The following is a 13,086-nucleotide window of genomic DNA, read 5'->3' on the forward strand; positions in this document are numbered from 1 at the left end:
AAACTAATCTTTTCCTTTTGATGCTACCTAGTTCAGCCCATAACCTTTTTTGTCTGAGTTTGTTGTCTTTTCTTTCCCATTAGTTTTTCTCTGAAAGAAGTTTTATTGTTCTGATGATCTTTTGCTCTACCATCTAGTAGTTTGTCCATTGTTGCAGTCTTCTAGTTGACCTTTCATCATAAAAAATTATTTGATTTAATTTTTATCATTCTATAGAAGTATTTCATATTTTTCAACCGTTAACAAAACAAAATAAGAAGTTGATGTCTTATAAGGGCCGTGCACAACACACTTGTTGTGAATCCTTACTTCTTTATTTACAACAGATACCTCAGGAAAGCATCATGTATGACCTTATAAGAGAAACCATGGAGATAGTTTAAAAAAAAAGGGGTTGAACCAATCTTGAACGCGAACATCCACATTCTAGTGGGAGTGTGGGACTAGCTAAGGACTAGTTATATCAGCGGGAACATGACAATTTTATTCTATGCATAGCTTAAGGAACCAACCAAATCAAGTATTTCATATTGTGCAAAATTCTTACAATTATGATCATTGACAATTGGAGGAACACCCCATGGCCCCTTCCTACCCCAAAAGCTTCCAAATGCAAACTCTCCATTCTGGTAAAATTCCTCCATCACCTTTTCAACTTCTTCCATGCAATAACCAGAACTGTGTCCTGCATCATCTTTTTGTGCTTGAATTCTTATAGACTGTTCATGAATTCTCACAAGCACAGCTTTGTAAAAATCAATTTCCCCCTGCATTCCTCTGTAATTTCCCTTCCTCTGACAAAACATTTTCTTTGCATATTCTCTTGTTTTCTTCACAAGCTTACGAAATACAAATACAAGAAATTGCAGCACCAAGCACTGGCAGCAGCATGATATGACAACGCAATCCGCAGCAAGCATGTTCAATTCTTCCATGGTTTTGAAAGAAGAGGAGGGGAGAATGTGATGATGTTGGAGGGGGAAGATTAAAAGAAGGCAACATGCCTTGTTTAAAGAAAAGGTTCCTTCTCCCCTATTGTGGTGTTAGTGTGGACGAAGCAAGAACACAAAATATGAATGATGAGGAAAAGCTAAGATATTGCTGATGAGTGATGACTACTCGATCGTCCCTTCACATTTTTTGCTGTAGCCTAGACGTAAACTATAGCTTCTGAGTATGGGTTATCATATGAAACAGAATATTTAAAGTCAAGATTACTATCATATCAAGGTAAGCAGGTGTCAATAATTGAGTTATTGAATGATATACGCACTCATATCATCATATATTCATATAAAAAGCATAGAGAAAATGGGAGGGGGAGTGGGGGACTAACGTGTAAACTTGTTTTACACATGCACTCAATTAATTTCCGCCACATAAGCAATTTATTATTTTACTAATTAAAATTAAAAAGATTTGTAACTACTTAGTCTTATATGACATAATGTGATTGAACGTCAGTGTAAAACTTCTTTACATCGACGGTGCATATCTATTAATCTCTAAAATTTGAACTTTTATATATTTACATATAATTATATATGGAATGTATATTGTGAGAATTCTCATTTTATATGAGAATATATGAATAAATTATGATCATTATATCTAATTATGGATAATTAATATTAACACATTAAGTCATGTGACTTATTAAAAAAATCACATGATATTTTAAATGGTTTATTACATAATATTTTAATCTTAATCCTTTATGATTAGATACAACGATTATAGTATATTTTTATTCTTAACTGTAGTAAAATAATAGGCCACTTGTGGCACTCAGGTGGACTTCTGTTCCTTTTGATGAAGAAACTAATTTAACACTAAAAACCAAAGTTAAAATTCTAGATTGACAAAAAAAAGTTGTTTAAATAACCCATGTGGGTTATTAACCTACAACTCAATGAACTAATAAGATTTTTTATAAATAAATATAAAAATTTAAATTCACTTTTCTTCAATGTGATTGGACGATGAGTTATTTGACCAAAACATTTTTATTGGTCATTTAGACAACCCGACAAAAAAATTTAAAAAATTAAGGAAAAATTAAAAATGAGATCTATTAAGGTGACCAAGAGTTTATGTAAGTATTTATGTGTATCACCCTTATTACATAAGCGGATTACTATCGGTGTTTTTAAATATTTATGAAAGGATATATATATATATAATTTTTAATATTCCAACTGTCTCCATTTGTGTATCACGTCCACGAGATAACCACCTTTGGCTGTTAGGGTTGACGCTCTTTGTCTACGGCGACCATCGAGAGTCACGCTCCTGGCGGTGTGTGCGTTCTTTTGTGTTTGCATGTGGCCATAGTTGGACTCCTTTGTCTTGTGCACGTACTCTAATTGTTACGTTGAACCTGAGGTTTCTTTTTCTGGTTTTTTGCTTCTCTGCAACACCACTGCTCCTCTATTTTGCTCGTTCTGTGTGTATGGCCGATATGGAACAGAATCTGATTCTTGAAGGGGAAGAGGATATTGCACTGGAAGTAGATGCTTTTGTAGAGGATCCAAACCTTGCAGCAGACGTATGGATTGTGGGCAAGGTTCTGGCGCAACATCTGGTGAACGTCATGCAATTTAAAACCGTGATGGAAGATCTTTGGTCCTCCAGAAACTGTTTGGAGGTGCTTCATGCTGGGCAAAATATATTTACTTTCCACTTTGCTTCCTCTGAGGACCGGGTTCTGGTTCTGAAGTCGGGACCCTGGTTTTTTGATCGATGCATGATCACCTTGGCCAAATTTGATGCCCGTGAAGACTGTTGGGAAACAACACAGCTGAAGAAAAATAAAACACAATCACAACACAAGAAAATTACGTGGAAACTCCAAAACCGGAGGAAAAACCACGACCATTGTCTAAATCGACAACCAGAGAAATATCACTATGTGAAAATTGTTACAACACATAGACTTCTCTCACTCTCACTCCAATGCCCCAGTACAACCACACTCTCACAAAGCAAATATTAAACTAAGTCAGATATAAACTTAAAGTGCTACTGACTGGTGCATCTAAAAACAAAGAACCTAGGTCCAATATATAGCCTTGGTCTCCCCCTTGCTTCACCACACTAAGCGATGTGGGACTTCTCCAATAGCTAATTTTTAACCTCCTTCTTTATTTTAGAAACTTGGGCAATGTGGGACTTGACAATCAACCCCAACAAAGACCCAACGAAGGCACCTCTGCTCATGGTGCCCTTTTTGATTCATGTCTACCAGTTACCAACGAATGGTCGAACGGAGGCTATGGCGAGTCACCTTGGCGATTCCTTTGCCGGTTTTCTGGATTGGGACGGGTTAGAAGCTAGTAGATATGGAAGCTTCTTTCGAGTCCGGGCATGGGTTAGAGTTGATGAGCCGCTGAAAAGAGGCCGGAGGATTGCCCCGAAGGGAGGTCCTCCTTTCCAGGTTACGTTTAAATATGAAAAACTCTTCAATTTCTGCTATAGATGCGGTCGTCTCAATCATGTGATTAAATACTGTGAGGAAGAGGAGAGGGAACCGCTGCCGTTTGGTTCTTGGCTTCGTGCCGACGAAGAGCGCAGGCGTGGCGGTAGAAACAAAGGTAACCCTAGGGGTAGAGACATGTTTGATCAGCCACCAGAGGATGAGGAGGGTCATGGGCAAGAGCTGGATGAGGAAGTGGAGCAACCGCAGAAGACACAGCCCATGAATGATGCTCCTAGTGCTTCCAAGGTGCCTACGGTGGTCTCACCAAAGCCTCTGGAGGTTCCAAAATCACGTGGGGCATCAAATGCTCCAACACGTAAGTTTTTCAATGTCCATGGTAAAAATAATGTGCCTAATAATGTTGGACCTTTTGTTAACAGTAAAGATAATGTGCCAAAGAAAGATGGATTTACTTTCAATAATAAAGCTAATGTGCATAGACATGATGGGAACAAGTTGATTATTGGTGGAAATGATAAAATTTTGGACCACAATGCCCGTAAAAGGCCAAGTGGTGCCTCATCTTCTCTCTTTGGAAACAGTACTGGGGTCTCACCCCCCTTCAAAAAGGTGAACTCTGATATGGGATTGGGATTGGCGGAGACTGCGGAGCAGTCCCGCCAACCTCAATGAAGATTATCTCGTGGATTTGTCGGGGGCTTGGGAACCGACCGACAGTTCGAGCCCTGCAAGGGCTCATTCATGCTGAAGCTCCTGATGTGGTTTTCGTTATGGAAACTAAACTGAGTAATTCTGAAATGTTGCACCATAGTGGTATGGGTGGCTTGTCTGGTATTTTTCCTGTTGCTTGTGCAGGTAGGGGGGAGGTCGAGGTCGGGTGGCCTAGGCCTTCTTTGGAGGGACGAAGTGAAGCTGGGTGTAGTCCATGCTTCACTCAACCATATTTTATTCACTATATCTCATCCTGTTAATTCTGATGTAATGCAGATCTTGGCCATCTATGGCTTCCCGGAAGAGCGACATAAGGCTAGGACTTGGGATTTAATTCTACGTTCTAAGCCCACTCATCCTATACCTTGGCTTTGTATTGGTGACTTTAATGATATACTTTCCCCAACTGATAAGCTTGGTGGTGATATTCCCGACATGGGACGTTTTCAGATTGCAAACCATACATGTAATGAATGTGACTTTCATGATGTTGGTTTCTCTGGATACAGGTTTACGTGGTCTAATAATAGGGACGACCCTCGTTCAATTGAAGAGCGATTAGATTATGTCTTAGCTAATTCAGCTTGGAGTTGTATGTGGCCTGTTACCAAGGTTCGCCATTTGCCTAATTATAAATCTGACCATAATCCTATTGTTTTAAGTTGTTCTGCTCGCAGGGGTCACAGAGAATTGAAAAGGGCCAAGCTTTTCAGGTTTGAAGAGCTTTGGCTCCAGAGTGGTGATGAATGCACCGAAGTTGTGGCAGAGTCTTGGACCAAAACGTGGTATGAGGGTGACCTAAATGGTAAATTTGAGGCTGTTAGCAGTGCTCTTGATAGTTGGGGAAAGCAAAAGTTTGGTGACATGCCGAAAAAGATCTCAGATCTGAAGGTTCGTCTTCAACAACTTCAGAGGAGTGCTAAAACAGAGGCAGTTTTGAGAGAAATGCGAGAAGTTGAGCGAGAGCTCGATGTTCTGTTGGAAAGGGAAGAAATTTGGTGGTGTCAAAGGTCGAGGGCATCTTGGTTAAAACATGGAGACCGTAACACCAGGTTCTTTCATCAGAAAGCAAACCAGAGGAGGAGAAGAAACCTTATTGAGGTTATCACTGATAATGAAGGTCGGGAAGTGGAGGATGATGTGCATATTTCTCAGGTTCTTATGAGTTACTTTCAGGGGCTTTTTACTTCCTCAGACCCCTCGGGTATTGATGAGGTAACCTCTTTGGTTGTTGGGAGAATCACTCCGAGCCATATTGCCACTATTGGGCCACCTTTCACCAGAGAGGAGGTGGAAGAAGCTGTCTTCCAGATGCACCCGACTAAAGCCCCAGGTATGGATGGTTTTCCAGCTTTATTTTACCAAAAATATTGGCATATTGTTGGGGATGATGTGTCCCGTTATTGTTTAAGCGTTCTAAATGACTTGGAACTGCCTGCTTCTTTGAATAAAACTTTGTTGGTCTTGATCCCAAAAATCAAGGAGCCTTTGCATGCTACGCAGTACAGGCCTATAAGCATCTGCAATGTCATTTTTAAAATTATTACCAAAACTATTGCTAACCGTTTGAAACTGATTTTGCCTGATTTGATTAGTAACACTCAAAGTGCTTTTGTGTCAGGTCGTCTGATCACGGATAATGCGTTGATTGCGTACGAGTGTTTTCATTATATGAAGAAGAAAATTTCTGGCCGGAATGGCATGATGGCCTTGAAACTCGATATGTCCAAAGCATATGACAGAGTTGAATGGTCTTTTTTACAGGATGCTGTATTGATAAAAATGGGATTCCCCATTCACTGGGTGAAACTCATAATGAATTGTGTGTCCACCGTGGAATTTTCTATTATGCTTAATGGTAACCCCCAACCTGTGTTTTCCCCTCTGAGAGGTTTAAGGCAGGGTGACCCGTTATCCCCATATCTGTTTATCATTTGTGGGGAGGTGTTCTCTGCTCTTATTCAAAGGTCTATTGCTTCTGCCTCCTTACATGGTATTAAAACTGCGCGTAATACACATGTGGTTTCTCATTTATTGTTTGCAGATGATAGTATCCTTTTTGCTCGAGCTAATGATCAGGAGGCTGAGACGGTGAAAACTATCCTAGCCACCTATGAGCGAGCGTCTGGACAGATGATTAATTTGGACAAGTCAATGCTTTCAGTTAGCCGTAATGTGCCTCAGAACCGCTTTTATGAGCTTAAACAGCTTTTGGATGTTAAGGCAGTGGAAAGTTTTGATAGATATTTGGGCCTACCAACTGTCATTGGTAAGTCTAAGTCTCAAATTTTTCAATTTGTTAAGGACCGGGTATGGAAAAAGCTTAAGGGTTGGAAAGAGGGATCTCTTTCGAGGTCAGAGAGGGAGGTTTTAATTAAATCTGTAGCTCAGGCTATCCCTTCTTATGTTATGTCTTGCTTTATGCTTCCTAATGGTCTTTGTGCAGAGATTGAGAGTATGATTTCCAGGTTCTTTTGGGGAGGAAATGTCTCAAAGAGAGGCCTACACTGGACTAGTTGGAACAAATTATGTCGCTCTAAATGCGATGGCGGGTTTGGCTTTCGTGATCTCCATGCTTTCAATACAACATTGGTAGCTAAGAATTGGTGGCGAATTTACTCTCATCCGGAGTCTTTGTTTGCTCAAATTTTCAAGGGAGTGTACTTCCAAAAGGTGTCTCTAGTCAAGGCTAAGAAAGGTTGGCGTCCAAGCTATGCTTGGTCGAGTATATGGAGCACTAAGTGGGTTTTCGAACGAGGTGGACGATGGAAGATTGGTGATGGTTGTCAGGTAGATGTGAGACGGGACAATTGGTTGCCGCATGGGTCTCCTATTATTTATAGTGATGATCTTTTGGTTGAATTGAATATTAATAATGTTTCTGATTTGCTGTTGAATCAGGGTAGAATGTGGAATAGAGAGCTTGTTGAGCATGTTTTTGGCCCTAACACTACTTTACAGATTCTCTCCCTCCCGTTGTCTGTGCACGGAGGTGTAGCAGATTCCCTTTTTTGGCCAGGTTCTATTGATAGTGTTTATTCCTCAAAGCTTGGGTACTCTTTCATTAGGGACCATGATGCAAGGTCTCAAACATCTGCTTCTTTGGCGGTCTCTTCTTTGCCTGCCAATCTTTGGAAAAAAAATTGGAAATCTAATGCAATACCAAGGTGCAAAGAGCTAGCTTGGCGTGCTTGTTGTTCCCTCCTTCCGGTCCGTGATTCGTTATGGCAAAGGGGTGTGGAGGTTGATCCCACTTGCCCTTTGTGTGGTGAGGAGAATGAAACTGTGAGTCACCTTTGGCTCAATTGCCCTGTGTCTAAATGTTTTCTGGTTTGCTTATTCTCTTGGCCTTCGTTTGGATTCTTTTTCATCTTTACCTGAGTTTCTTTTACAGTTTTTAGCTGATGCTGATGATGGGGCCATTTCTCGGTGGCAGTCGGCTTCCTACGCCCTGTGGGAAGCTCGTAACAGAGTTATCTTTCAGGACAGACCGTTCTCGTGTGATGTTGTGCTCCAGCGGGCGTTTCGACTTGAGTTGGTGGATGATTCGACGTCGACTCCCTTTCATCCAGCGATAGAGCAGGCCGTGAGCTGGTGTCGACCTCCCCAGGGGCTCTTCAAGGTTAATGTTGACGGTTCTTGGAGATCAGATTCAACGTCGGGTTTGGGCATGGCTGCTAGAAACCATGAGGGTTTGATTCTTGCAGCAGCAGCAGATGTGGTGGAGAGGACGTCATCAGTGTTGGAGACGGAGGCTTTAGCGCTTCGTTGGTCCATTGGTTTAGCTATCTCTCTTGGCTTCCGACGAGTTTGCTTGGAGACGGATTGTCTCAAACTGTTCCAGCTGTGGAAAAAACCTCCAGATGGGAGGAATTATTTAGCTACTATTCTTAACGATTGTTTCCGGTTTTGTCGCTCTTTCGATTTTATTTCCCTTTCTTTTGTTCGCCGCTCTGGCAATACTGTGGCTAACTATTTGGCTAGGCATGCTTCCTCTTTCGCCGGTTGTGTGTGGATTGAGGAAGTCTCTCCTGAGGTTGAGGCTTTTGTAACCGCAGACATTTTGCCTTCTATACCCCCTGTTTAATATATTGTAGGAACTGTTCAAAAAAAAACACTAATATTACTTAAAAAAAAAACCAACACTAATATACTTTATTTTTTCTCTCATCTATTTATTAGTTTTATTTATTCTCATCATATAATTTTGGTCTCTACACAAAAAAGAGTATTCCTAAATATTTAAGAAGAGATATAGATTTTTTTAAAGGCAGATATAGATGTTAAAGGTAGAGAGAGTAGTATCCATATAAGAGCATTTCCAATGCAAGGTTCTTAGTTCTTATTTTTTTGTTAAGAACTAAGAACTGAGTTCTTAACCATTGGAGAGGATGACGTGGAGTTCTTAGTTCTTAAAAATAAGAACTAGGTTCTTATATAAGATGTTTTACTTTTGAGTTCTTAGCATAAAAAGTTAATTTTTTCTCTCTCATTCATTTAATTTAAGTATTAAATTAGCATTTAAATTTAAATCCAAATTATATGGAAATAAAAAATATGAAAATAATGGTATTGTGGGACCGGATGAATAGTGATAAGAACTAAGAACTTATGGTTGGAGCAAAATCTGCAAAGAGTTGCTTAAGCACATGTGGCAGTACGGACCTACATGAATAGTGCTAAGAATTAAGAATTAAGAACTAGCATTGGAGATGCTCTAAGATCAAATGTATAGTAAAATACCCAAAATAAAACCAGCTGATGAAGAAACAAGTTGTCCCAAAGGTTTACTCAAAATTACTCGATTCAAGTTTATTCAATAGGCAAATGAAAATAACTGAAGCTGTAAACAGCAAAAACAAACAACAACACAAAAAACAAACGCAAGAAATTAAGGCCAACTTTAGTTCTACATATAAGGCACAGGCCGTAAATAAGCTAAATCGCCACACAACTCTTCATCTCTTTATTCCAGCATTCCAGAGGTGATGAAACAGGTGAACCACAATCAGTAGTTTTCTTGAACTTATGGAAGACAACAGAGCCACCCATTCCAAGATCCTGGTAGCACCTCTCTTTGAGGCCATACCCCTTAACATCCACCAAACAGTCCTTCACAAATGAATTGCAATCAACATCCACATGCACAGCCACCATAAACTCTTCAGGTTGGAAGCAAGCCAGCACTCTCTCCACCATCTGGTTCAGATTCACCAACTCCAAATTATACCCACAAGTCTCAAAGCTAGCATAGCTGAATCCATCTTCTGGAGTAACATGGATTGTAGAAACAGCTCCTCCTTCCACAGAATTCATAGAGTACCCACAAGGCTCAAATGCAAAGTCAGAAATTTGAGAATCTGGAAGAATCTTTCTAATACCTGAATTCACTGTCATCATAGTTGATGTGCCGAATTGTTGTTTGTTGAAAATGGAAGCTTTCTCTTTGTCCAAACCAGTCATGCACATCTCCATAGTGTGAAAAGAGTCAAATTCATTAGCAGATTCTGCAGCAGCAGAGTAAATATGCCATTTCTGTGCATTGTCCGAACCACCCATCACATAAGCCATGCGTCCTAATCCAAGCTTCTCCAAGTAGCCATCAAGCACCGCCACTTCCTCGGAGAAGTTGCGGTGAGGAAAGAGCTGAGCAGATGGAAAATTGAAGGTTCCGCGGGTGTACCTCACTGATCTCACTTTGAGGGAAAGCATTTTGGATAGTTTCAATATGGATGGGATTGAAAGGAGCAATTTGGTGGTGCCACAGGTTTTGAGGATGATTTTGTATGGATAAACAAAGAGGCTGGACTCAGAGAGAACATAAGAGTCAACTTTGTTGTTTGAGAGTGAGGAAACAATGGTGCATTCTGCAGGTGCTAGAATCTCATCTATTTGGGATTTTGTTAGTGATCTTAGACCCTTTCCTTGAGGGTCCACAAAGACTCCCGGGTCAAAAAACGAAAGCTCGAGCCTCTTTTCAAATCCCTCAAAACCAATGGCAGAAGCTTCCATAGCCATGGCGATTCACAAACACGAAAGAAAGCAGAGAACAACAACGACGAGAATAGAATAGATTTAATTAAAATGAAAGCAATTCAAAAGAAAAAAAGCGGTTTCGGTGGAAAGGTCTCAGGATGGCAACCGAGCGCACTGCAAAAAGAAAACACATATGCATTAGCACCCGTGATTAATCAAACACAACAACTAGGGTTTAAAATTGCAGTTGGCAGACGGAAAACGTAAAGAGTTTTGTACAGGCAGTGCGGCCATAATTGAGGTCACGTCAATATGTATTTGTCAGTAATTTCACAATGCAATAACCACAATTTAAAGCTCTGACAATGATGTAACAATGTTATTTGCATACTCACGTTGGAGTAAGCTGCGGATCTGAACTTCTTGATTCCACCGTTTGGGCGAACGTCTTCAATGGTGTAGCCAAGGGGTGCTTCGTAGGATAATGATTCACAACTACTGGACTTCTTCTTGCGTCGTTCCGATTCCATTAGTTACAACATTCAATCCTGCAATTCACAACACCAAAACACAAATTAACTTTTGATAAATCCAGAAAAATTGCATGACTAGGTTACCCATTTTATTGTGAATAGAATAACAAAAATCATGGTTCTTGAATCTAAAAGTATTAAAGATAAAAGGAAAAAGAAGAATGTGTGATATCAAGAGAGATAGTAAAATGTACCTGTAGTGATAAAGTTAGATGAAGAAACGATTCATGTGAAAATTGGTTATGAAATCAGGAACAGGGTGATGAATTGTAGAGAAATGAATGTGGTTATGGATGAGAAGGGGGAAAATGCAGAAAAGGATCAGAAAATGAAAAGAAGAAGAGGCAACGCTTTGTGAATTTGCGTTGTATGGAATGGATGTTGCAAGCTTAGTGTGGCAATGAAGTGAATTTATAGATGATTAACTTGTGATAAACTCGCAGTTCAAGTCAATTTTGTTTTGGTCAAGTCAATAAAGCAGAGATAAAATATTCAAAAAATTAATTAGTATAACATATGATACTATATTGATATAATATAATATAATATTGAATTAATATATCTGTAAAAAAATATAGAATTCATATAATGTCAAAATATTATATTAATATGATATAATATATAATAATTTTTTTTACAAAATATATAATATAGTATTATTCTTTACAATTAAGTTAAAATTTTAATTTATATTTATTGTAATTTTTTTTCGTTGCAGAGGAAGATATATTTATTGTAATGTAATTTTGACTGCATAAATAACCAATTAATTTATGTCTCATTAATCAGTTCAAAAATATTTATGTCTCATTAATATTAAAAAAAATAAGATTTCTGTCACATTACAAAATAATTTTATTAAGTGAAAAATTTAAAAAAAATTAATTGCTCATAAAATATAGTAATATGTCATATAGTATGATTATGTTTCCGTGCAAAACTTTTTACATTAAAAGTAAATTTATAGATGAGGTAAGTTGTGAGAAACTTGCAGTTAGGTTTGTATTAGACTCTCATTCTCAGTGAAATCAATCTTTTTTCTCAGTCAAATAAACTGGAAAAAAACAAACATTAATAAGTATATAAAAATAATATATAATAGTATATTAATATAATATAGTATAATAATACATAATCTATATTAATATAAAATAATATAACATTAATATATTGTCAAAATATTATATCAATATAATTTTATTTTCTTTTCTTAAAATTAATTTATGTTTATTTTTATTACATAAACATTCAATTGATTTCCATCAAATTGAAAAACAAAGTATACAACTGAATATTAAAAATAAATCTAATTTCTCTTGAAATATAGTCCCAAATATATTGTATTTACAACTCTTCAATTTGTGAGAGTTTTAGACAACCACAAATTTCAGGTGTCAGGTGCCTACAATCATTTAGATGTTCGCCCATATTTTTATTTTGGATACGACCATTTACATGATACCTTTAAGGTTCTTCTCGTCATCTTAATTGACGATGTTACCTATAGGAAAATTTGTATATTAATATTATCTTTCAAAAATATTAAAAATTCATTAACAATCTTCATGAGAAGGTTGCTCTCATGTTTCTCTATCAATAAAATATTTTTCTTTCAAAAGATAAATATAAAACTCTATTAATATTATATAATATAATGTGATATTAAATTAATATAATGTTAAAATATTATATTAATATAATATAATAATATTAATATAATATAATTTTTTTTACAGTAAAAAAGAGCTTTATTAATCATGTGAGAAGAAAGAACCATGAGAACATGCCTCTCATGGAAGCTTAATTGAAACCAAACCACACCTATACCATTTTTGGAGGAGCACACTTGGGAAATAGCCTCATTGAAGGAAAAAGAGTATCCAAATCACCAAGTGGCTAGAGACCCTCCAAAAATACATCCCATTACACCCACCAGTAGATACCAAACGAACCAAACCCCAAAAACCATTTCAAAGACAATTAAACAACATCCCCCTCTGTCCTAAAGCTAAAATCACCTCCCAGCCAACATCTCTTTATATGTCAAGGCCATTTTTCAGCAAGCGACATCGATCAGCAACTAGATCCCCATTTAGGCAACATTTTGGTATGCTCGTTGGAAATACTTAGAAAGCCTCCCTGGACGAGGAACCCCACAATTGGGGTGGAGGCACTACTGCTAGTTCTTTCTTTTCCCTAGCACAATTCCCCGGTGTCATCAATTAGGGTTTCACAACACTGTTTGAATATCTTGCTTTACTTCCACCCCAAATACATCAACTTCTGTTTTTTTTTTTCCCAACAGCTTGTGTCACCACACATATATGCAACCCCCACAACTCAAAAAATTGTTAACTTCCCTCAAGATACCACACACTGACTAGACTCTGATACATAACTTCTATTTTCACACATTTGATAAACATG

At 38.0% G+C, this 13,086-nt stretch overlaps 2 protein-coding genes across 2 annotated transcripts; both read right to left on the reverse strand.

Annotated features, from left to right (window-relative positions):
• Positions 1-273: 273 nt before the first annotated feature.
• On the reverse strand, positions 274-1,190 carry LOC130714453 (uncharacterized). Its single transcript, XM_057564349.1, has one exon. The coding sequence runs from the start codon at positions 933-935 to the stop codon at positions 489-491; it is 447 nt and encodes a 148-aa protein (XP_057420332.1). The 5' UTR covers positions 936-1,190; the 3' UTR covers positions 274-488.
• Positions 1,191-8,978: 7,788 nt separating this feature from the next.
• On the reverse strand, positions 8,979-10,278 carry LOC130714264 (S-adenosylmethionine decarboxylase proenzyme-like). Its single transcript, XM_057564163.1, has one exon. The coding sequence runs from the start codon at positions 10,166-10,168 to the stop codon at positions 9,089-9,091; it is 1,080 nt and encodes a 359-aa protein (XP_057420146.1). The 5' UTR covers positions 10,169-10,278; the 3' UTR covers positions 8,979-9,088.
• Positions 10,279-13,086: the final 2,808 nt, after the last annotated feature.

The sequence above is a fragment of the Lotus japonicus genome, chromosome 4, assembly GCF_012489685.1.
Source record: "Lotus japonicus ecotype B-129 chromosome 4, LjGifu_v1.2".
Lineage (NCBI taxonomy): Eukaryota > Viridiplantae > Streptophyta > Magnoliopsida > Fabales > Fabaceae > Lotus > Lotus japonicus.

Coding starts and splice junctions, on each gene's coding strand:
- LOC130714453 (XM_057564349.1), bottom strand. CDS start 935: ATGGAAGAATTGAACATGCTTGCTGCGGATTGCGTTGTCATATCATGC.
- LOC130714264 (XM_057564163.1), bottom strand. CDS start 10,168: ATGGCTATGGAAGCTTCTGCCATTGGTTTTGAGGGATTTGAAAAGAGG.